Below are 25,641 nucleotides of genomic sequence, written 5' to 3'. Positions count from 1 at the left end.
CGTTGACGCTAGGGGTGCACGGAGGAAACATCTCTGGACAATGACAAAACCCGACAAATAGGTGCGCGCAGATCCCCTCCAGAGATCTTTCCTCTGCTCCTGCTTGCATCCCCCATCGTTCTGTGCTGGCACCCCACGGTGAGTGGCGCTGGGAGTGTGCTCTAACAGCGGAAAAGCCAGTTATGGAACCCTCAGCTTGGTGCATGGAACAGGATGCGCCACGCAGCACCCACAACATTACATGACACTCTGGGTACTGCGTGCAGCCAAAACAGTTAGCCGCCATGCAGCGGGGGGGGGGGGCAGCGGGTGTACAGTGCTGCGACTATGCCGCCCAACATCCCCCTCCCCCATGAACCCCGCACCCACTTTTGTATGCCCCTGTGTAAACAACTTTGGTGGTTCTCTTGCCCGGTGGATCTTTGCATCCCAACGCCGCATATGCTTAAGACGGCCCTGGGTAGAACCCCCCACCAAGGAAGTCTGAAAAAGATGTCTGCTCAAAATCCTGGAGACACAGTGCCTGGGAATGCAAGTAATAATGAGCTCCATGGTCCAAAGATCAGGGTGGATAAAAAAACAATGATTAAAAACAACAACAACGGGGGGGGGGATAACAATTTTTTAAAAAAATTAAATCGGATTTTTAAAATAAAATGCTTTTGGAGGAAAAATCTTTCTAAAGATAGTTTTCTATTTAAGTTACATTATAGTCCAAAAGCTATTAATCAGGAAATAAGGATTTGTTTTAAGTTTTTCATGTGTGCTAAAACTCAGTCTATGGTGTTTTGTTTTGTTTTTAAAAAAATGTTTAACCACATCAGTTAACAAACATAGATACATATGCTATAATGTTATTGTTTTAGTTAAATAAATTGTTTAAATTGTTATTAAGGAAATGATTATTTTTCTCTCTCCAATAAAGTACAGCAGAAAAGTTGTCTGAAAATAAACTGTTAACATATTAAATCTCACAATAATTTCATAATTATCTGTCTATGTATTTCTAATAGTATAACCAAATCAGCAATTTTCAATATAACTGTAAAAACAACTCTGAAAATTTATTATTCCAAAAATGAAACCTTCCTCTGGTTGTCAATATTAAGATGATACAAGCAAGAATGAGTCTTTCTGTTAAAAAAAATGATATAAATCAAGTCTTACTGACTAGTGATTTAAATCAATCTGATTTAAATCAAATCCATCCTGCCAAAGATATAAGGCATTTCCCTATGTTCTCACGCGAAACATTTCCAGGATTTAAGAATCAAAGACAATGGATGACATAACTGAGCTATGACTCTTGAAAGGAAGCGGAAAGTAAAACAAGACAATCTTAATTTTCATTTGGGATTCAAATGAAGACAATGGACACCTTTCTTTTATAGGCTGCTAAATTAAAGCATTGTCCATGAAATCTAAGAAACCCGCAAATACTGGAGTTTTTAAACGGACAGTGTGATTTGTTAGTTTTAGACCCGTTCGCAATTAGGATTTTAAAACTGTATATCATCAAGAGAGGGGGTGGGGAAGGAGTCAGCACACTTTCTTTGCCTCTTCTCCCAACTGCATTGCAGAGAGCAGGCAAGTTGAACCCTTCTTGCAGGGTGGCAATCTCTCAATTAAACTGCCAGACAAATAAACCACTTTCCAAAATATATAGTAGAGAGATTGATTGATTGATTGATTGATTGATTTGATTGTGTGTGTGTGTGTGTGTGTGTGTGTGAGAGAGAGAGAGAGAGAGAGAGAGAGAGAGAGAGAGAGAGAGAGAGAGAGCGTGCGCTCGGATCTACTACGAAGTATCAATACATCCACATACAGTGGTACCTCGGGTTACATACGCTTAAGGTTACATAGGCTTCAGGTTACAGACTCCACTAACCCAGAAATAGGTTAAGAACTTTGCTTCAGGATGAGAACAGAAATCATGCGCCAGCGGCCCAGCAGCAGTGGGAGGCCCCATTAGCTAAAGTGGTGCTTCAGGTTAAGAACAGTTTCAGGTTAAGAACGGACCTCCGGAATGAATTAAGTACTTAACCCACTGTAGTTCTTTTAAGGTTCAAAGCACTCCATATAGTAACCTTCACTCAGTAATCTTTGTTAATTAAGCCAGTATTAAGGTAAAGGTAAAGGTACCCCTGCCCGTACGGGCCAGTCTTGACAGACTCTGGGGTTGTGCGCCCATCTCACTTAAGAGGCCAGGGGCCAGCGCTGTCCGGAGACACTTCCGGGTCACGTGGCCAGCGTGACATCGCTGCTCTGGTGAGCCAGAGCCGCACACGGAAACGCCGTTTACCTTCCCGCTGGTAAGCGGTCCCTATTTATCTACTTGCACCCGGAGGTGCTTTCGAACTGCTAGGTTGGCAGGCGCTGGGACCGAGCAGCGGGAGCGCACCCCGCCGCAGGGATTCGAACCGCCGACCTTTCGATCGGCAAGTCCTAGGCGCTGAGGCTTTAACCCACAGCGCCACCTGCGTCCCTAAGCCAGTATTATTATTCCCATATTGCATACTGGGATGTGTGCAGTGCTGGATTAAACCCTGTGGAGGCCCCTAGGCAGTTGAAATCTTGGGGGGTCCATCGCAAAATATCTCCTGATACCAGTGCTTTTTTGGGGGGGGGGCACATATCCCTAAAAAAATTGTGAATATTATTTTGATCCTCTAAAAGGTGTGGGGCTCATAGGTCGGTGCCTACTCTGCCTATTTCATAATCCAGCGCTGGATGTGTGTGAATGAGAAAGAGAACTGTTTACTAATACCTAGTGAATTTGAATTGAGGACTTCCTACCTCGCTTAGCTGAGCAGAGTCCCTGCAGATAAGGGTACCAACACACTCTACCAAGAATTGCTGGATAAAGGTAATATTTAGTTTAAAGTATTCTATTTATGCACACAAGTACTGTCAGCAACATTCCCAATACTTGGGGTAAGGACATCAGGGTTATCCTAAAGGAGGATGCAAAAAAGATGTCTCTGAAAAATCAAGTTAAAAATTAAAATTAATTCGGAGTAACAGAAACATCGCATTACGACAAGATGCCAATAAATTCAAAAGCCAGGCTTCACAGAGAGGGAACGTAATCCCTACCTCTCATCTGGCAAACAACCTACAAGTTGTAATCTAATTTGGCTAAAGCAATTCCAAAAGAAACCAAAACACATGCAAAATAAAATCCACAGTTTTCCTCCCTGAAACACACCAGATTGCTTTCTATAGTGAACTGCTGATTTACTCTGGCATCATCACGACATCCGGTTTTCAGAAAACACATTAGGCAACAGCAGCCTCCTTCAACAAAAGGCTACTTGTTATTGACAGCAGAACCAAAACATTAAAAGGACGTCATATTTTTTTTTTTTTAATGTACAATCCTGTCCCAGCTGGTGGCTCTCCATTTTTACACTCTATATTTATTTCAGTCATACGGGGTCACTTTCAAACTATGTGTACGTTAAGTTGCTATTTACAAGAAGAAGAAAAACACAGAGAAAACACACAGAGAAAAAGACCCCTCTCTCTCTTGTGAGCCTTGGCTGCAAAAAACACACATCTGCATGGCTCCTCCTCCATCCCATTCTCAGTCTATAAAATTTAAGTTCTACAAACACAGCCTGGCTGAAGTGACATATTTGAATGGAATTCAGACCAACCAGTTCCTGTTTATGTTTCTGATTGGATTATGTAGCCTTCTCATTCACCATACATTAGGAACGCACCAAGGCCATAAATGGTGTCAAGTTACAAGCAGAGGAGGCCAGCAAGCATTAATCATTACTTTAAGTCAACGGCCAAGGGAAGCAGCTGATGGAACACTACACCCTTCAGCTCTCTATAAATGGACATTCCAATGTGTGCACTCCTCCCGCCGCCTCCCTCCCCCTTTCCCCCCTTCAGCATCCATTTTATGAATGAAACTCCAGCCTGCACAGAGTCCATTCATATAAAAGCTTTGCTTACTAGGCTCGGCCTCTAGGGATCAGTCAGTCTTGGAAAGGCCGATGTGATTGGTTTAAGAAAAGCTTCAGCCTTCCATTACTGATTTAAAATGCAGCCCGTGTCCATTTGACCTGCGTTAATGCATAGAGAGTAAATCCAGACTGTATTCTCAATTCTCAAATCAAATCATTAGCCAGTGCCACTTACTGTAACCGTAGATTCAGAGGATATTTTATCCGTTTCTTTGAAAAGGGAGGGAGGAGCGAGACAAAACTTTATAGATATTGCCTGTTCAAACTGATGCAGCACTCACTGCAAGAGAGCTATGGATTTTATAGGGTTATACCTCTGAATAAGAAAATAATCTTGGCAATTAACTTTTTAAACATTGTGTACACATGGAAAACGGACATGGGGGAAGTGAAGGAAGAATACCAGCTAAGGCAGGCACTTTTGAATGTGAACAAACAGTTTCAAGCTGCACAATGTTCTCCCCATATGCACAAATATGCACCATTTCCATGTTTGTTGTGACATGATGAAAACTGTCTGTTTATGCCATTTTCTTCTGACAGCGGTCAGAGTGAACCTCTATCAAAATGCTTGGTGTGAGAGGAGTGCCAATGGCCAACAGGCAGGATCACCCAGCTGACAGACTAATAATTGAAATTGCTGGATTCCATAGTCACATGATTTCATTAGTGATGTACTGAGACTACATGATACTGGCCTTCAAAGCACGTGGCAAGCCTTTCTAGATGGGTGCAAGCAGTTCCTATGCGAGCCACAAGTTCCTGGGTATGAGCTCCTCTTCCAACTCCATTTTGTGCTGATTTGCAAAAGTGCCAGCGTTTAACTATAAAGCCCTAAATGACTTGGGACCCTAATACCTGATGGATCATCTCTCCCCATCCTGTCCATTTCAATGAAATTCAGATGAAAAGCTTCTCCACATTCCACTGTCAAGCAAAGTGTGTTATGCAGAATACCCTCCCCTTATTGTTGATGGTGACACCACATCATTCTGGCACCAAGTTAAGACCCATCTGTTTTCACAGGCACTTTTAGTAGTTTAGCTGATTGGAATTGAATTAATCCTGCTCTGTGGTTTTAGCTTCCCCATTGGCTGGGAGGTATTTTATGGTTTTATCATTGGGTATGAATGTGATATTAGGAACTGTGCACATATAATTTATTTATGTACTACTAATATTAGGCAGATGCTGTTGTAATGTTTTTGATGCCTGCTAAAAACTTTGCTTAGGATAGCCTACCCACACAGTTTTACTATGTACATTTGGTTTTGTAAACTGTTTTTATTTATATTTTGATAATTCTATTGTGTCTTTTGTTTTTAAAGTTTGCTTTTTTCTATCTTTAGTTAACAGTTTACACTATTTAAACTGCTTTGATTTTTTTTCTGATTAAGCAGTACATAAAGCTTGCAATAAATAAATAAATAAATAAATAAATAAGTTTTTGTGTCTTGCATTCTCTCCTAGTATCTGTGCAGATGAACGGCGGGGTTGCAAATATGTTAACAACAGAACAGCTGTGTGGGCTGAAAGCCAACAGGATGTCTGTCCCTGTCTCCATTACAAACACCTGTGGGCCTCTCTCTCTCTCTCCCTCCCTCCATTCTTCTTTTTTCTTTACCAATGAGAAATAAGAAAGTAGTAACAGTCAGCCAATCTATCATTTCTTTCATTCATTCATATTATGAGGCAACAGCCTGACATATAAATTCTTAAAATGGAACACAACTCAGCCCCATTCTAGGACCTAATTGAGCAGTCCTTGTGTGGTTGTGTTATTGCAGCAAAAGAATTAGCAATGAGAGGAGATTAAGTCTTTTCAGTGCAAGGCAAGCCAGAGTTCAGTGGCTTTATCTGTTTGTACAGCACAGGATTGTGGTTCAAGAGATGTTTCCCTGCCAGATCAGGCTGTCCTGGCGACTCATAAGGGCAAAATTAACAAGTCTGTGTTGCAACCACCACAAGGGTTTACTGTTGGGGTTTTTTAAAGGAACAATTGCTGATCAGAAAAATAAACTTTCCAAACAGCTTGATTCAACACATTCAGCTTTATAGAGGCTGTGGAACAATTAACAAGTGCACCAGCCTACTGCAATATAGGGCCATCAATATAAACTTGCTTCCAAGGATGTATCAAGGACAATCGCTGCCATTACTATATACGCATGGCAAGCGGTTACCATTTTTTGTCTGGCAGAAACAACTATACACAACAATCTTGAATGTTGTGAAGCAAAATGCACTGAATATCTGACCCTACAACTCTTTGTATTGGATAAAACAGAACAATAAATTGTATAAACTAACAGAAGAGTTGTTTCCACATTATAAGGCATTTAGGAATTCATTGAAAACTACTTCTTTTGCATTGATGGGAACTTCAAAACTAGTGTGAACTTAAAAACAAAACAAAACCTTAGAAAACTCCAGACAAGAAATACTAATGAAAATATATATATAAGCAGTAGTAGAGCAGAGGATAGTTTACATGAATTTGTACAGCACTTGTCCCTAATGTTAACCTACTAAGCAAATGGAAAATAACTGCATTATATTACGGTATATCTCATCATTAACAGTGCTAACATATGTATTTTACTCAGAAGTCTCTACAGTGGTACCTCGGGTAAAGTACTTAATTTGTTCTGGAGGTCTGTTCTTAACCTGAAACTGTTCTTAACCTGAAGCTCCACTTTAGCTAATGGGGCCTCCTGCTGCTGCCGCGCCGCCGGAGCATGATTTCTGTTCTCATCCTGAAGCAAAGTTCTTAACCCGAGGTACTATTTCTGGGTTAGTGGAGTCTGTAACCTGAAACGTATGTAACCCAAGGTACCACTGTACCATGTTCAATGAGTTCTACTTCCTAAAAGATTTGAAACATAAGAAATGGGGCAGGGGTGGGGGAGATAGAAGGTCAGCTCTTCAAATCTACAAATTAAGAAGAGTATTTCACCTTGGCCTTATTTGCTCTTGCTACAGAGACATCCATCTGGTAAGATGCAGAAACTCTGTTCACTTAAAATATTACACTGAACAAACAAACCAGGGCACAACCAGCCAAATTACCATAAAAGTTTTTCAAAGCTTTATTTTTAAGTCTTTTTACCAGTCTGGTTAAACGAGGCAAATTCAGATTTGAATGGGGGTGGGGTAGGCCACATTCAACCTTTTGCTGTACGGAAGCAGTGGATTAAACCAGACACAGAATTCCCGGGGCATCAAACGTGGTCATAAAGGGTGGGGAGAAAGTGCTCCCCACAGCACTCTACCCAACAGCCCTTCTGCTGTTTAAGCAGCCTTGAGTTTCACTCTGGTGAAGATATGCACAATGCCAGTACAGACTTTGTGTATCCTAGGCAGGGGCTGTAGCTTAGTAGTAGAGGATATGCTTTGCACAGAGAAGTTCAATCCCAGGCACCTCCAGGTTTCAGGGGTTTTTTGTATAGTACTAAGTAGCAGAGGTTAGGGTGTGATGGACCTATTCCTCAGACTATGGATAACCTCTACTGGTCAGAGTAGATAATACTGGATGAGATGGACAAGCCACCCAGCCTCCCCATCTTCCAACAGAGTTTATTTGTCAACCTTCCTAATTGCAGTGGTTCAGGTCCACCTGGCCCTCAGAACTTGCCTGACCCCCTCAGCAAGCAACAACCCTCAATGAACCTGCTCCATATACTCCTCTTGCTTGCATACTTACTTTTGACAATGGCCTTCCCCATCACTGGCCCGTGCCCCACACCCTGGAGGCTATCCACAAAAGAATGTGGATACAACTGATATCTTTCATGTTGCCTACTAAATGTTCTTTCCCCCCTTAAATAGCCTTTGATGTTCTGCAGCAAAAGCATGGGATTATCCCTGAGCTATGGTCCTTGCACAGAGATAGTGTATTGATTTGTGTGTTTGTTTGTTTTTAAATGCTTCATTGAGATTAAAAAGAAGTAACAAACATAAGGGCTAATCAAAAAAAGGAAAAGGAAATGATACAATTTGTTACATCATATCACTGTACATTCTTCTTGAGTTTCTAACAACTTCCCATTACCTCATCGTGTATTTACCACTTAATCTATCTAGCACACTGTTAACTTTCATATTTTTTTTGTTAATTTTCATCAATGTTACTGTGCCTCATGGTTGTTCATCCTACCACAGAAGTCATTCAAATCCTGCCACTGACGTCATATTATTGCAGTATTTAATAAGATATTTTTATCTTTCCTAATAAATGCTTGGTCGGTATTACTTCTCAGTTTGTCATTTTTGCCAACTCAGAGAACTCTAACAACTTAGTTTGCCACTCCAGCTTTGCTGGGATTTTCTCTCCTCTCCAATTTGTGGCAATTAATATTCTTGAGGCAAGATAGTGTATTGCTTTGATTATGTCACTCTCCCTGCCCTGCCCTCACTGCCAGTGGCACTCTTCTTGCCCCATTTAAAAAAATATTTTCATTTTGAGTCCTATATGTAGTAAACAGCATAAACACCAGATATTTACACACCTTTGCAATGACCAATTTTTAAAAAAATATATATATATTTGTATGTTATGGTAATCTTGCGTTGTATGGTGACAACACCATGGAGTTTGAATCATTTATCTTTGAAAGAGTTTTGCTGCTCTGGTTATCCTTCCTTCAACTCCCATGCCAATTCTCTACTAAGCACTAAGTTTACAAGTGACAGGCTGCTGTCATGCTTGTGCCTTGTTTTCTCTGAATATTTCAAGCAGAAGAAAATAAACAGCATTCCCAAAGTGTGAAGAGGGAATATTTTGACAGAGAAATTTCTGTTCCAGACATAGAGCAAGTTTCAGCAAGGCACTGCCATTTTAGGCTGCGTTTCTTTGTGAAACTCAACAGTTTAGCAACAGGCTGCATAAGCTTAGGCTTGGTCAGCTGACCTGTTGAATATTGTCAAAGGACAGTCAAGTATTTTTAAAGAATCAATGTTATGAGGCAACAAAGTTAATAAATTTTAAATGTGACTGCAGGGGAGGTATACTTTGTGTCACAACTTCTAATTAAGAACCAGGTGAAGTAATGGATTCAGAAATGTTCAAGGCTGTGAAAATTATTCACTATTACAAGCTGAACCCATTAAATATGGGACACCCTCTACTACTCTCTCAGTCCTCCCCACACTCTCAAATAAAGTAAAAGTGAAAGACTTATTTATTTCACTATGGTCTAGCCTCAACAAGCTCACCCACATTCAACCTCCCAACACAACACTGGGATATTTGATTACATCTGATGCTACAGATATGATGTCAATGGAGGAAACACCAAGTGTCTGCATACAGAGCATAATGTGGGGTATAAAATAAACACACGCACACAGACACACCCTGTCTATCCAGCTGGGTTTCCCCAGCCACTCTGGGTGGCTCCCAACAGATTAAAAACAGAATAAAACATCATACATTAAAAACTTCCCTAAGCAGGGCTGCCTTCAGATGTCTTCTAAAAGTTAGATAGTTGTTTATTTCCTTGACATCTGATGGGAGGGCATTCCACAGGGTGGGCGCCACCATCGAGAAGGCCTTCTGCCTGGTTTCAAGTGAGGGAACTGCCAGAAGGCCATCAAAGCTGGACCTCAGTGTCCGGGAAGAATGATGGGGGTGGAGACGCTCCATCAGGTATACTAGGCTGAGGCCATTTAGGGCTTTAAAGGTCAGCAGCAACATTTTGAATTGTGCTCGGAAATGTACTGGGAGCCAATGTGGGTCTTTTAGGACTGGTACATGCATGTGTGTACAGTAGAGCTGGGCGATATATCGCCCAAAACCAGTTTGAAATCCATATTGTGATATCGGTTCTAGTTTTTGACCTGGCAATATATTGTAAATCATTGTGTGTGTGTGTGTGTGTGTGTGTGCGCGCGCGCTATGCAAAAATCACAATGTGGGAAAACCCGTGAAGGCAGCCAATGTCTCTACATAGTTCCATCCTTATTTCAGACATCGTGATATATCAATATGTCGTGATGTTTAGCTGGTGATATATCACGATGTTGAAAACCAGATATTGTTTGCAGCACCATCCACTTGACATATTTAACCAGGACTGGGGGGGGGGGGGGACATACGCAAGTGTCTTGCAACTTTTGCTATCACTGCTGGTTTGTAATATGCAAAACCACTTTAAAGCAGAAGATACTTAATAGTCCATTTTGTCAATAAGAAAAATGATAATTTGGCAGGAAGTGGGCTGAATGAAAATGAGCTGTACGTACAGCTGTGTGGCATTACCACACCAGATGGTACGCTATGCAATTTATAGGATTGCACCCATATTCTGAAGATGATGGGAAGCAAGTATAAACCCTGCAGAGCCCTACAGATAAGTGAGGGGTTGAATAAGCCGTTGCTCAACACCAAACTTTGGGATGCCTCCCCTCAGAAAAATGAACAGATCAGCTTGAGGTAAGTCCCAGGGAAATCTGCACTTCCAGTATTATCAAGCCTAATCATAACAATAGGGTACAATTTATCCTAATGTTGTCTAAGCACAGATAATCTAAGCCACAAGAGCAATCCTGGTGCTATATTCAGGCTAAAAGAGCTTTTTTTTAAAAAAACCTGGCAGGTATCCAGGCACACTTGAAACAGTTCCCCAAAATGGAAAATTGGGGTAGGGTGATAGCTGACTGGGGATATGTTCTGTACTCATGGTTGTTAAAAACAACACATCACAATAGAAGCAAATTCCCATTTTAAATCGACCAACTTCATTTGGCTATTCGAGTATACAAGCTATTGAATTACCTAGAATACTTTACTGTGCAGAATTCCGTGTAACTGAAAAGCTTGCGTATTCTTTCTCTAATAGAAATTAGTCAAATCAAAGGCACTGCCTTATTTTATGTTACTCGATTTTCCCCTCAGCATGGCTCCTAGGATGGGTGGAAAAATAAAACAGCTTCTATTCTGTTGACATTTCTCTTTTTTTCCATGTTCCATTATCTCAACATTCTGCAATAGAAATTGCATACCTGCAATTACAATTACAACTAATTGATCTGCCATTTCCGATGTCATAATTAATGTCATGTTTTAATAGAGTTATAATCATTCCATAATAATGGTTTTCATTCACCAGATTTCCAAAACGGGTAAGAATACAGTGCTCAAAAGCAATCAGCAGTTATGAGGCTCTTTCAAAATATCCCAGAAGGAACATCTTAGTATAATAATCTTGCAAAACAGATTTTTGAATTTTTATCTGGACAGCAAAGTAATATTATGCAAGCTCTTTGTCAGAGCGACTTATACCCAAACATCCATAAGCATAATAAAATCAATGATTCAATGGCAAATGCATTATGTCTCCAAAAGGGTTATTTAATGTACCCTTAGAGCAAGGAAAGGGAAAATGATGGTTTCTGGAGAACAGATGGCAACACGACAAAATATCATCAGACCCTAGTTGTTGACTGCAATTTATGTTGTGTACAGATGTGTCAACTTAAATGTGGGGGTTTTGGAGTCAATAAGAAGTACTCTGAGGCCACAAATCAATTTTTAATGGCCACTAGTTGCACTGTTGGTTCATTTTTAGAACTAATTCTTCTCCTGCAAGAGCAAAGAGACCAACTTCTGAAGTTTATAGCGATGGGCAGAAAGGAAGGGGAATCAGAAACAAACATATTGGAATAAGGGGGGGGGGAGTGCGCTCCATACTGAGTACTAAAAATAAAAGCGCATCAAAGAGCCAGAATAATGCTCCACCAGAGGCAGCCATCACATTCCCCATTGTGTGTCCAAACTATCCATTACCAAGAATGGGAGGACAGCACAGTCAATGTTTCCGGCAACCAAAGAACATACTCAAATTCAACACTCTATGCAAATTCCGAGTCACACCATAGGTGGGTGAGAAATAGTAACCTGCGTGGTCCGTTTTCCTCCTCCCTTATATTTTCATATCATGTGTTTATATTATAAGCCTGAGAATAGGGATAGTCTTTATCACTGACATTTCTAAGCCACTCCAAGAGCTTTTTTTCTGGCTGAAGAATGGGAAAACAGTACTTTAAATAAACAAATGAGAGTGATGGAGGACTAGATTAATGGCTAGTACAATGTGGTACAAGGAGAGGAGGTTTTATTGGGCCCAGTTGTGAACTGTAAGTGCGCAAGTGGATGGAGGGATTGCCCAATGCATTTCTGTCAAATTGCAAAGATGACGACTTTGGGAAGAACGTTGTGTGGAAGGCATCTAATAGACACAAGCACATAGAGTGTGTGTGGTGGAGCACTTAGAGCAGGCATGGCCAAACTTGGCCCTCCAGCTGTTTGGGGGCTACAACTCCCATCATCCCTAGTTCACAGGACCAGCGGTCAGAGATGATGGGAATTGTAGTCCCCAAAGTGCGGGAGGGCCAAGTTTGACCGTGCCTGACTTAGAGTGTCGGACTAGCACTGGGAAGACCCACTTCCAAATCCCCACTCAGCTATGAAGTTCACTGGGTAACCATGGGCCCATCGTACTCTCTCAGCCTAACCTACGTCATAGGGCTGATGTAAGGATAAAACAGGGGACAGAGAACCTTGTACACCACCCTGACTTTCTTGAAGGAAGGGTAAGATAAGCATACATATTCCCATCTTCATAAAGTGATAATCAAGGACTTTAATTTTCCAATATAAAGGAGATGGCAAGGGAAAGAACCACTTAAGACATTAAACCTCTGTTCAGCTAGGCTATTTCTGACTATCAGGGATATTTCAGGCTCCTCTAACCAACCTGTATATTGAGCATTCACCGTCAAATAGCACAGAGGTTATAACTGGTCATTTGTTCCAGTTTGCTTGTGGGGAAGTTATATGACAACGATCATTCATCATGAAATCATATGCTCATATGCTTGTGTGGTAGCTATGCATCCCACATGTTTCTCTGTTACTTTCCTAACTGCAAAGAGTTCAGGCAGGGTGGTGGATTTGTTGTACCACAGTAACAGAGTGTTTTACTTTTTACTTTACTTTACTTTACTTTACTTTACTTTACTTTACTTTACTTGGGCAATCTAACATTTCCAGAACCCCTCTTGCAAAATACTGACAGCATTGAGGTGGCCTCCCTATTTGCCCAAAACTGTATGGGGGAACGGAGTTTTCCCTACCAGCAATGGAAAACAGAAGTTTGCAGACTACTGCACCAGATGATCATATTTGTGAATGGTAAGGAGGTTAGGGGGAGAAATCATTTGATGGATAAATGAGAAAGAATGAGTAGGAGCTCCCGTGGAAACAAAGGGTGGGGGAAATTGCACAAAGTACTTGCCTAAACATAAAAAGCACATTGACAATAGAGCCTTGTTGCCCTTGAAATTTAGTAGGCTGAAGAAGTGCACTTGTAAAGATCATAACACGGTGACTAGGACTGTAGGCCCTTTTATTTCAGTGTCAGGAGCGACATCTGTTATGCTATGCTAAAAGGAAACAGTTTCAAGGTTTTGAGCAACTCTTAAATCGTGGACAAATCTTTCCAGATTTAATCCTACTGTAAGGTGTGGGGGGGTGGGGGGTGGAATCAATTCTAAGAGGAAAGTGCTCAAGCTTTATTGATTGGAACCTTAACTAGCCCCTCCTGAGCAACTTAATAGGTGGCTGATAGCATCGGCCTTTTGCTAAGCAAAGGACAAGGGTTCTCTGAACAGCAGGCTCTGATGCTGTTGACCTGGCTTCCCAGACATGGAAAATTATCTTATAACCATACAAGGCAAGAACACACCATGGGAACTTTAACCTGAAATAGCTGCCTACTCCTTGCACCAAAAAAGCGAGCACATTCATGGTGTGTCTCCCGAGGAGGCAAAATGTATTGTACTCATAATTACTAATTACTTAAAAAGAAAAGAACAGTATTAACTGAGAGCCAGGATATAAGTCACAATCCAAACCCAATTCATCTAAATTGAATATTCAATATCAAAATCTCTGGAGAATTCTTAAGATCAATAGAGGTGGTGTTTATGGAGACATACAATGATATAGATATAGTCAGAGGAGGGGGGTGGGGAGCATGTGGTTCTCTAGATGTTGCAGGAGGATGGCACCTTTTCATCACCGGTGACTACTGACCATGCTGGTTGGAGCTGATGGGAGATGGAGGGCCATAGACACCCAATTCCTGTTTTGATTGGCCTGTTGAATTCCCAATGCACTCAAGATGAAGAATCAAGTCTCTAATATGGCTATGTGAATGTAAAGGTTTAAATTCTGTTCCTAAAATATTGGAGGAGAAGCTCAGACATCACTACATAGACAGATGTATAACTGTATTACGAGCTACAGCATCACGTTCAACAACCAGTTCGCTTCCTCAAGAACTGAAATGATTTCTTTCCATTGCAATTTAACAGGAAAGTATTCAAGAGAGAGAGAAAGTATGGCAAGGCAATTTGAATGCAGCTTTATCTGTTCTGATGAGATAGGGCTGCTAGTCTGGTGTCTAGTACAATAAAGCCTTTTCTACCCCAACAATCTCAACATGGAAACTCAAAGGAGTACAGTATTCTTATTTATCAGGAAAGTTATCCTCTCCTACGAGGCTTACCGAGGAGGCAGATCGTTGAATAAAGAAAAGCCTACCAAACAAAAGAGGAAAGAGAATAACCTTCTACCTACCTGAATCATACGCAAAATCTCTAGGTTCTTGTTTAATCATCAGAGGAGGGGGGAAGTTTTGATTGACTGAATTGCCAACCATGGCATTGTGTTCATACACTGGATCATGGTACTCCTGCTTAAACCCTTGAGGTGGGAAAGGGATGTTTGGCTCAGACATCTGCCGTTGGTACATCGGGCGTCCTTCCCTTGGCATGGTAGGCAAAGGAGGGAATGAATTGCAAGGTTCTGAGAGCTGACGGCGAAATCTAGGATACAAACACAGAGAGAGTTCAGTTCCGAGATACAGAGCAGTGTTACTACTATTAATCCAGGAATGGGGGAAAGGTGGGATGGGGAGTCAGCATGAAAAATTCGAGAAATGGGAAAAACTCTCACAACAGGTGAGAAACAATTTGTGGTGGTATGCTTTCTGGGACGGAAATCCTTCTACAAGGTAAACACTGCTTATATAATTTTTTTGCAGAGTAATGTATTGGCTGGCCTGTCTATGAGACAGCGCAAGAGGCATCTATCTGCAAGAATTAGATAAGGAGAGTTGCCCCCGAGAAGGGTTTCATAATAAAATTATTTTCCTAGCACCACCACTCATAAGTGATAGAAATTATTAGAAACCACAATATTGAATATATTTGGTCACTTGAGATATTGGGGAGGGGGAGATAAAACACACATATCATTCAAGTTTTTACTTTCTCCAATTCCACTTCCAAATGCTCAGAAGATCATGGTTTAAACACTAGCTTCTGCTAAAGTGATATTCCATCTCTTACATATGATAATGTACTTTGTACGATATGATAATCTTTATTGTCATTGTCCCATACAGAACAACGAAATTGAAAAAATATACATCAGACATTCAAAAACCAACAAACCTGTTATCCCAGCCTGTTTAGCCTCCTAAAAACTCTGATACCCCGTAATTAAATACAATATACTCCCATAGAGACTACCTTACACTGCGTTTAAAACCAAAATTGCATTTGGATAGAAACTGTTTCTCAGGTGGCTAGTCCTAGTCTTTATAACCCTGTACCTTCTTCCAGAAGGCAGAAGCTGAAAGAGATCATTTCCGGGGTGCGCACTATCCTGCACTATCTCTGCAGCTTTCTTATGGCACCTGGAAGCATAGATTTGATCCAAGATGGGAAGAGTGCACCCAATTATTCTCTCTGCAGTGTTTACAACCCTGGACAGCATTTTTTCCCTGACCATGCAGCTCCCAAACCACACACACAGACCATAAGTTAATACACTCTCAACAGTACAATGGTAAAATGCCATCAACAGGTCCTTTGAGAGATTATTTTTCCGGAGGATTCTCAGAAAATATAACCTCTGCTGTGCTCTCTTCATCAGGTTTTTGCTGTTTTCTCCCCAGGTTAGGTCATCTCTCAACTCCATTCCCAGAAATCAAAACACTGAGACCTGTTCCACACACTTCCCCTCAATAATAAGTGGCTGAATTTTCAATTTACATTTCCTAAAGTCCACAATAATCTCTTTTGTTTTCTTTGAGTTAAAGAGTAAGTTGTTTTTCCTGCACCACTCGCCCAACTGCTCAACTTCCTTCCTATAGGCCGCCACCCCCTCTCCAGCCGTGATTAAACCAACCACCGTTGTATCATCTGCAAACTTAATGAACTTATTACTGGGGTATTTGGGGGCACAGCTGGTTCAGAAAACATGCTCAATAATAGTGGGAATAAGAAGAAGTCCTCAAGGCTCACACATCCCTCCCACCACAACCAACTCCAGCATGGCCATAAGGAGTTTGGCAGTTTTTGCTTGATTTTTGTCAACTAATTCTATTGTATTTTAGTGTAATGTCAAAACCCCTAAGTATGGTTAATATTAACTATGGTTTATTGAAGCAAACTATTGTTTGTGCAAACCACAGTTTACTGCACATGGATAAGTTTTTGTAAACTATGGAACCAGGAATTGAGGGAGAGAATTGAAGCATATAAGTAAAGGCGAAAGTGGTAAGTCCTAGAAGACAAAGGTGATGATTCACTAGACCAGTGGTTTTCAACCAGTGTGCCATGGCACCCTGGGGCAACTTGAATGACAGCCAGGGGTGCTGCAGGAAACACTAGCCTCTGTTCTTCTTTCCTTTCCTCCTCTGATGCCCTCTTGCATCTCTACCTCCCAAAGGCTTGCACAGCTGTTTGTTGCAGCAGCCCTGGCTACAAGCTCCCCAGGTGAATTGTTCCTCTGGGGCTGGCCAGAGGGTGTTTCCCAGGCCCCTGTGGGGCAGTGTGAGGAGGCACTCTCTTTGGGGCAGGTGGGACAGCTCAGAGATCAGGGGCAGTAGCTGCAGCTGTCCAGAGGCCTCCCAAAGAGAGAGGAAAAGAGAAGAGGCTGAGGGAACCCTCCACAAGGGAGGGCTAAGGGGCTGCCAGCTCTGCAGGCAAGGGGTGACATAACTGGGCTTCTGAGCCCCACAGGGGTGCCACAGAAAAAATTTAGTTGGTCAAGGGAGCCGTGGACCCAAAAAGGTTGAAAACCTCTGCACTAGACACTTCATGGCACCCACTGAATGTCTTCTTGTTTCAGCAAGCCTGAAACACAGTCCCAATGGGAAAGCCATAGTTTGACCATTACATGTAAACCACAAATTAACATGTGTTCCATGTCAGCTCTCTTATTATTTTAACTCCAGAGATTCAAAGCAATTAATGAAAGTTATTTTAAAAAGTGAAACTGGAAATATTAATTTATTTGGGCAATTGTATTGACTCAGACAAGCAGAATTAAATGAAGTTGGAGCAGTTACAGTAGGCAGAGCATCCCCAACACTGAAGAGTATTATTATTTATATAATATAGTGCATCTTGTCCTTGTGCCATGTTCAAGCTAGATCAGCGTTGCCTACAGCAACAACAGGATCGGGCTAAAAGTATGATCAGAAATAAAACCTGCGCTTGGATTAATTTAAATTTACAGATTCATTCAAAGTAATGCTGAACTCATTCATTCCAAAGAAAGATAAAAAAGACATGGTGTGGAAGCAAGTCTATTTCACACCGCTAAAAATATTCTGTGCCATGGTGAAAGGAGTGGTGCCTTTGCAGTCTGCCCACGTATTCAGAAAATAAAGTATTAACCTCAAAGCACAAGAAAATAGCTAAGTTGACTGGCACTATGCTCATGTTCTGCCCCCACCCCTTTCCCCTTTAGTAAAGAAAAGAAGCAGAAATCATCATTAAAAACTGCCAAGGAGTGAACTTAAAATAAGAAACAGTCTCACTTATGAAGCCTCAAAGGATGTTAATAATACTTGCACTGGAAGTTTTGTATGGAATCAAGCCATGTGTTTATACAAGTGGCTTCGATTCCTGTTGGTGCTTGTTAGGACCATTTATATTCCACATACTTGTTCCTTTTTACGAACTGTGTTATTGAAGCAGCAGGTATGCTAAGCCAGAGGTTCACTCAATTCCGCAAACTTCTTGGGAGTTTTCTTTCTTCCATACAGCACTGTTTCCCACCCACCCCAAACCTTGCTGTGCCCTGCCACCATACAATTACAGGAGAGCCAGGATGCCAAGCGAGATCATCATCATCACGGGTAAAAAAGGAATTTGCCAAGAAGGCTGCTGCAATAACACCATCTATAGAGCAGCATGGCTATGTAATCTTCTGAACAGGTACTTGGAAGTAAGACCCCACTGAGCTCAATGCGTCTACTTCCAAGCAAGTGTACATGAGATTGGGCCGTGCTCTTGAAACGTGTGATTTAACAGAGGCCATTTATAAGGCAAGAGGCTTGTTCAATTATCAAGTATTACATAAGCAGGGCACAGGCACCAATATTGAACCCATGGATGACTCCTATAGCCTAAAGCTACAGTTATATGGTGTTGGAATGATCATGCTACCAGGATACATAAGTCAAAATGACACAGGGAACCACCATCAAATTACATGGGCCATCATGGCAAAATTGTGCCACAATGGGAAAAATCCATTAAATATGATGCCATTTGTGGGTCTTTACATTACTTCACAGGGGCTGGGGAAGTAAAGACACATGACATCAGAGCTGGCTCCTTGAGTATGTTCTGAGCAGGTTAGAACATAACCAAATAAGTAAATGTTTGATCAGACTTGCATAAACAATTACAATCACAATTCAAACATAGCCACAGCAAAATCTAAGCAAAATAGATTTAGCTCAGTCAATGAATGCTTTGCCTTAGGAGCTTCAAACACAAAGACTAAGCAGGGTGATTTAGGGACGTAGAGATGAAGCTTCAATTCAGTTTTTTAGCTTTTGTGGTTTTGCTCAGCCTAGAGTTATTTGAACGTAGTTTGTTTTGGCAGCTTAACTTCCTTTTCCTAAGCTGTTGCATTTCAAAAAGCTCAAAGGGGGAAAAACCCACACCCTTTCAATGGATACTATGCAAATTGTTACAACAAGCAGTAATGCCTGTAGACCTGGGCTATAAAGAACTTAATTCAGAATAGTAACTTGCTGTATTGAAAAGCCACATTCTTCTGAACTGAATGATTTACAACAGTGTTTCCCAGACCTGGGTTTCCAGATGTTTTTGGACTATAATTCCCATCATCCCTGATCCCTGGTCCTGCTAGTTAAGGATGATGGGAGTTGGTGCCCAACAACAGCTGGAGACCCAAGTTTGCAAAACCCTGATACACAGCGTTACCCATCAATCTGGCTCCTCAAAAACAAATGCATAGATGTACATATACTCTATGTTTTCTGTCCTACTCCCATACAGTGGGTATGATCTATAGAAATATTATGCTACATTTGATCATATTTGCGACAGTGGAACTTCAGAGTTAGTACCAACATGGGCCTAGAGCTGTCAGTTTACAACATCTGCTACTTCTGAATAACGCCTACCTTTCACATTCCTTAAAGGTGTTCCTGTTTGCCTTTTGCTCATTGACACCCAGAGACACAAGCAAGCACTAGAGCAAGAATGGAGAACTTGTGGCCCTCCTGTTGTTGTTAACTACAACAGCCATCATCCATTACCATTGACCATGCTGACTGAGGCTGATGAGACTTGTAGTTCCAAAGAATATGGTGAACCACAAGTTCCCTGTTCCTCTATAAAAGCTTCAAGTATAGAAGACAGCATAATTGTTGAAAGGCAGTCTTCAACCAGGCCTTTGGCCGATTAATATTCTATGGCCTTTGGGGGGTGGTGGTTGTTTCGTTTTGACTATTTGTTTTGTGTTTTTATCCCATATTTCTATCTTGTGAACCTCCCTGAGATCTTTGGATGAAGGGTAGTATATAAATTTAATAAATATTAATAAACAACAATAATAATCAATGGAATATACAGCTACAGCCTTACCCTTTACTATCCCTTATATGATATTACTTTCACATACATAATCTTCCTGGCAATTGGGTGAAATGTAGCAAGACTGCCCAAGGACACTTAGCTTCATCGTTTTCTTTCCAAAACTAAAAACATGGCAAATGGCGATGGCCAAATTTGCGAAGAACACTGATACAAACAAACAATATGCTCACTGAAAACAGCACCTGTTGTGGAAGCAGTAAGGGAAAGCAATCTCTTACCTGTGGTCCATGGGGAAGCTGTTGTCTGGGATGGGCTGGGATGGAGGCAGGTGAGCAGAAAAAACCCGGTCAGGTTTAGGATTCTGAGCTGAGTTTGGGGATGCATGGTGCAGTGGCGAGACTGGAGTGCTGGATGGAGTTGGTGGATTGGAGGGCCTCATTCCCACTTGTGGCTTCTGATCATAGGCACTGCCAGTTAAATAAAGGGTTGCAAATAATTGACACATTAGCCCCATATACACAGTGCCATATAGCCAGTACTGTCACAAACTCAGTGGCAGAACACATGGATTTGCATGCAAAAAGGTCCTCAGTTCAAACACCAACATTTCTAGACTGCTGCTGACAGTCAGTGCAGATAATATTGAACTAGATAGGTTAGTAGTGTGACGTGGTATAAAGCAGCCCTATATGATCCAATGACTGGCATTGGTCATCATAGACATGGGAAACCTGGGTTTTACTAACACCTCATTAATGGACAAAACATTCTCTATCCATCATTTCCTGCATCCATTTGAAAGTTAGGAAAAGAACAGTTGGGGTGTAATATACCTAACAAGTAAATGTTGACTAGAAATGTCAACTGCAAAGTATCCCACAAGACCCCAACAATGAGTTTTTTGCAAGAGCCAACAATCAGCTGGTTGTCTTAAGAAGCCCATTGTGAACTGGCTGTGCAACAGAAGAGTCTCGTGGAACACTTTGCAACAAACTGTACAAGACCCAAGGATCACCTGACTGTCTGTTCTTGCAGAGTGCAACTGAACCAATAAACTGGGGATTAATCTTGGGGCTACAAACTAGTATACAAAACATTCTGCAATTCAGTGTATGAAACCAGGATCTGATCCACAGATATTCTGGTTCAGATGCAACAAAGAATTATGCTTTAATGAAGTCAGGTAGTCTCTTATTGAAGAATGTGAGCAAAGGGAGAGATGAGTTAGCAAGCACAATACTCATTCACAGTCTTATGATGACTTTATTAGACCAGGACCGTTATGAATGAACCAGTCTACCAATAGACCTACACTTCTATGTATTAAAACATTGTGCAAAAGCACTTTGCTCAATCCATGCCCAGCTTTTTCAAACCAATAGCTATGTTTTTAGAGGAGGCTCCTCCAGAAGCTTTTCATTCTCTTCGAGAAATGACCAAGGTGTTTTGCAAGCAGCATGGACCTTTGGCCCAATTAAGCCACAGTCAATGTTTAAGTATGGTTTAACAAGAACAAGGAGTGTGATGGTGCACACTGTTCAAAAGTCCCCCCCACAAACCTCGGCTTGGTGTGTCATCTGAACTCAGGCTTGTGGTTTGTTTCCCTGAGTGGTAAGCCCAAACAAGTCTCTGTTATTGCATATGGTTTGTTGCTACCAGCACTACAAGAAGCAAAGTGAAGAATTTTAAGCCGCGTGCACCCGCAGACTCTTATTTGTGTTTAACTATGGTTTAATGTGACGTGCAAGCTAGGTTCTTTTTTAATTTATAAACATGAGAAATCCAAATGCCATTCCAAAGACAAGCTCTTGAAAAAGCCCAAATACTGTCCAAAGGAAACTGTCCTACCAACTGGTAGGAATAGTATACACAATGTAGACACTGGTGACATTACAAAATACTAGAGCCAACCTCTAACTACAATAAGGGCTTCAGTAGGTTATGGAACTAGCTCAAGTGGGACAGCATATTTGTATGCCAAATATATGTTTTGTTAACTGAGGTTTTATCTACAACATTTTGGGGGGGAAATATAATGGGCAAGAATTGCATCTGTGTTCTTTCTGCTGGTTATAAGAGGACTGTCGTCCTTTGGTGGTGGCAAAAGTTTGTTGACCATTTTGTAGAAAGTTCCTACGGAGAAATAAGTCTGTCTACGCAGTCAACTTATAATCCTTCTTCTGAGATTTTGGAGAAGCAATGCATGGAGAAACTTTGTGCCGGCAAACTAAAGCTTCCAAAAGCGAAAGCTATTAAAGAGCATAATGCTATCACACCAATTAAAAATTATTCTACAAGCCATTAAAAAAGTCTTGCTCTCCACCCTTCGTTCCCCAAAGGGAAGAAACCTGTTTCTGAAGAGATAATAGTATCTGTAAAGCCGAATGAAATGTGATTTTTAGTAATCATCCATGAATGAACACACATATCATCTGCAAAAGTTAACAGAACACCTAATGCATTTTGCCCAGGCTTGTTGTCTATGCAGGAAGGACTCTTTCAACCTAATGCATGTAATGCATTTTTTAAAAGTACTTACACACACACACACACACACACACACACACACACACACACACCCTTACCTACCAACCTTGGGGCAACCAATAATCTCCCTTTTGGAATTCAAATTGTAAGGGAAGGCAAATGCTTAGTGGCTATATGTAACAATATTATTACTTTAAAACAAGTTTAGAATCATGGGGTGCTTCCCCTCCAATTAACCATAAACTCCAACTCCCTAGCTTTTTTTAAAAAAAAGTTTTTAGTATTTGTAGAATTTGAGCTATGAAGCAAAGTGTACAGGCACTCTTTTTCTCTTTCTGTGTGAATGAAACTAGCTTGCTTCAAACCCCACTTTTCAATGTTTTGATTCCGCCAACCACACTGGAAAAATTCCAGCGGACACCCACATTTAGAATGTGTTAGGTAAGGATGTAAATATATCCATCGCTCTTCAGTAAATTTCTTCTCATCAGTCTAAAGCAGGCACCCCCAAACTCGGCCCTTCAGATGTTTTGGGACTACAGTTCCCATCATCCCTGACCGCTGGTCCTGTTAGCTAGGGATCATGGGAATTGTAGTCCCAAAACATCTGGAGGGCCAAGTTTAGGGGTGCCTGGTCTAAAGCTTTGTAATATTGGTTTGTTTGTTTTTATAATTTTCATTTTCTAATACACAAAAAGCGAAAAACAGCAAAAATAAGGAAGAGAATGATTGTATTTTTAGGTGGTTTTATTTATTTATTTTTCGATGTGGGGAAAATCCTGAGGCAGTAGAGTGGACTGTACCACTTTAAAATGAAAGTAAGAAACAGCAACACTCCCCGCCCCAAAAAAATATTTCAGAGAGAATGGTTCTAACCTAGCCCATTCTCCTGCTGTGTAGTTTTCTGCAGAGGAGATTGTTAAAATATTTACCTCCCCTTTCAATCTGGAGTAGTATAGTCCATTCTAATGCCTCAGGATTTTTCAACTTTATTCTGCTGTGTATTTAGACCAGGCTGCAACTGCAGGGGAAGGGGAACTTTTACAGCTCAATTACCATCATAGCTTTAATACTACAGCTTGTCACTGAAAATGCTACCACAAAATACAGTGAGGGGGAGGGGAGGGAGTTGGGAATGAACCTCAGATGCTTGAAGACTGTTTTATTTTAGGCTTAATGTATTTTGGAATACCCTTTCTTATTTACTATACAATTTGATGCACTGAACGAGAATTGTTACTGCCAACAAAAAGTTCCTAAAAGAAGAAGGATTATTCTAAAACGTCACAGGTCTGAAAAAAATATCTTTCTCCAAGCAGACACAGTTCTGTCCCCCTCCCCCCCCCCCACTCCTATCAGTGGTTTTGTGCTGGTTTTACTATAAAAATACACCTGCTACTTTACCTGACACTGTACAGGCACTTTTCCCCATAACTGAATTTGAATGGTTGCTCTTGACTACAAGCCGAACTGAGTTCAGAACATGGACTGTGCGGTTCTTTCTTGATTTTCACTGGGAGACCATGGAAAGCCACTGGAAAGAAAGAAGACAGAGAACAGAAACTAAGCCATTTCAAGCAATAACAATCAGATGAGAGAATCAAGAGGGTTCAGCTCCATTTTAAACCTGGCACTGGGCGGAATGAAATTGCTCCCCTATACTGCTCTCACCTCCTGTCTAAAATCAAGTTTCTACTGATGTGCGTGTGTCATCGGGACAACAGGTACCTGCTTTTCGGAGAAGACTCTGGATTAGGGGTAAGAAACGTGATGATTTCTAGGTGTGGTTGGACTACAACTCCCATCAGCCCCCACCAATCAGGGATGATGAGAGCTGCACATCTGAAGTGCACCGTATTGACTATACTTTCTCCCACCCATCAGAACTTCAAAACTGTATGGCTCAGCCTATGATACTGTAGCCTCAGTCAGCACCATCCTGATTTGTTCAGCACTGCACAGTACATCATGTGCTGCCTGAATTTCAGCATGGACCTGGCCGTGTGGCTTGGTTCAGAAACACGCATATTTCAGCCTGCACAGTCTCACGTTAAAAACAGGCATCAAAAAGCATGTTGTTGTCGTCTGCAGATCCTTAAATATGTAAAGCTTGGATTTCAGAATTTAAAGACGTAAAACACATTTCTAGCCCTCATGAAGATATGATAAAAAATGCTTAAGGATCAGGATTGTAGCAAAACGAAAGACACGTTAAAATGTATTCCCACACACAACCTGTAATTCTCACAATGCTCCAAGCAACCTATTAAGTTTCCCACTATAGGGTGCCAATTTTTTGTTCCACGTTCGATGATAACTGACACAATCTAGCACCCCAACCATGTATACAAGTGCTTCCTGTTCTCCTCTACAAAGGCTACACTGTATACACAAATGGTGAATGCCTATTAGAAGCATAGAACATTCAAAGGAAAGAACAGGTGCATCAACACCACATGTCCATCTACTCCAGTTTGGCACCTTCCAGGATTCATGCAAATGATATGCAAATCCAGTGCTTATATTAACTCAACATATCTAAAGTAAGCAAATGAGCTGCAGCCCAGTAGCTCATTGTATTTCCAATTTTGCCTTCAATGTGGGACAAGGAAGCCACCCCCCTACCCTTGGTTTAGTGCAGCTAACAAAATGAATGATTAATTAAATCACTGGAGTAAAAATGCAGAGAGAGAGAGAGAGAGAGAGAGAGAGAGAGAGAGAGAGAATTATCAGGAACATCTTTGGGTGTCAATAGACACCAAGGATCCTTTGTGTTATTAGTGCTTTTACCCTTTAAAACTGAAGCATGGCCAAGATTCCAGCTCATTAGCAAGCAAACAAACAATGACCCATTTGCATTTGTTTTTAGCTACTATAATTTATATCAGAGGTATTGTACTTACTACAAGAAAGGGCTTCAAAATATCATTGGGCTGGGGAGCCGGAGCACAGAGGAGAAGAGTTTAACTTTTGGTTGCAGAATGCAACCCTGATCCAGTGAATTTCAGAGCCTAACAGCAGAAGGCCTTCACCAGCAGTGTTCTAAACTCCCATTGTTCTAGGTGCATTTTACAATAGGGAATTTCATTAGCGCGAGCCCTTTCTGAGCTCTGGGCACAGTCCTGCGCCTAAGACTTTAGATTAAAACTGCAGCGTGGAAGGAAGAGAGGACCTTTTTCTGCCACCCCACTTCCAGCTGCTCTCTGAAAACTGGAGAAGAGACCCACTTAAGAATAGTAGA

At 41.2% G+C, this 25,641-nt stretch overlaps 1 protein-coding gene across 7 annotated transcripts in view; it reads right to left on the bottom strand.

The window, feature by feature from the left end:
- Positions 1-25,641, bottom strand: part of ETV1 (ETS variant transcription factor 1) — a 91,257-nt gene that overhangs the window by 21,273 nt on the left and 44,343 nt on the right. For all 7 annotated transcript variants that reach the window (XM_081883376.1, XM_081883378.1, XM_081883377.1 and 4 more), the window contains 3 exons: positions 23,805-23,934; positions 20,192-20,380; positions 14,620-14,867 (listed from right to left, as the gene is read on the bottom strand). In XM_081883376.1, coding sequence (XP_081739502.1) covers positions 14,620-14,867; positions 20,192-20,380; positions 23,805-23,934 — 567 coding nt within the window. The remainder of the gene's footprint in view (positions 1-14,619; positions 14,868-20,191; positions 20,381-23,804; positions 23,935-25,641) is intronic.

This window comes from Podarcis melisellensis (assembly GCF_964234715.1).
Source record: "Podarcis melisellensis genome assembly, chromosome: 12".
NCBI classification, from domain to species: Eukaryota; Metazoa; Chordata; class Lepidosauria; order Squamata; family Lacertidae; genus Podarcis; species Podarcis melisellensis.
Note: the sequence above shows the minus strand (reverse complement) of the source record. Positions and strands in the feature narration are given on the sequence as shown.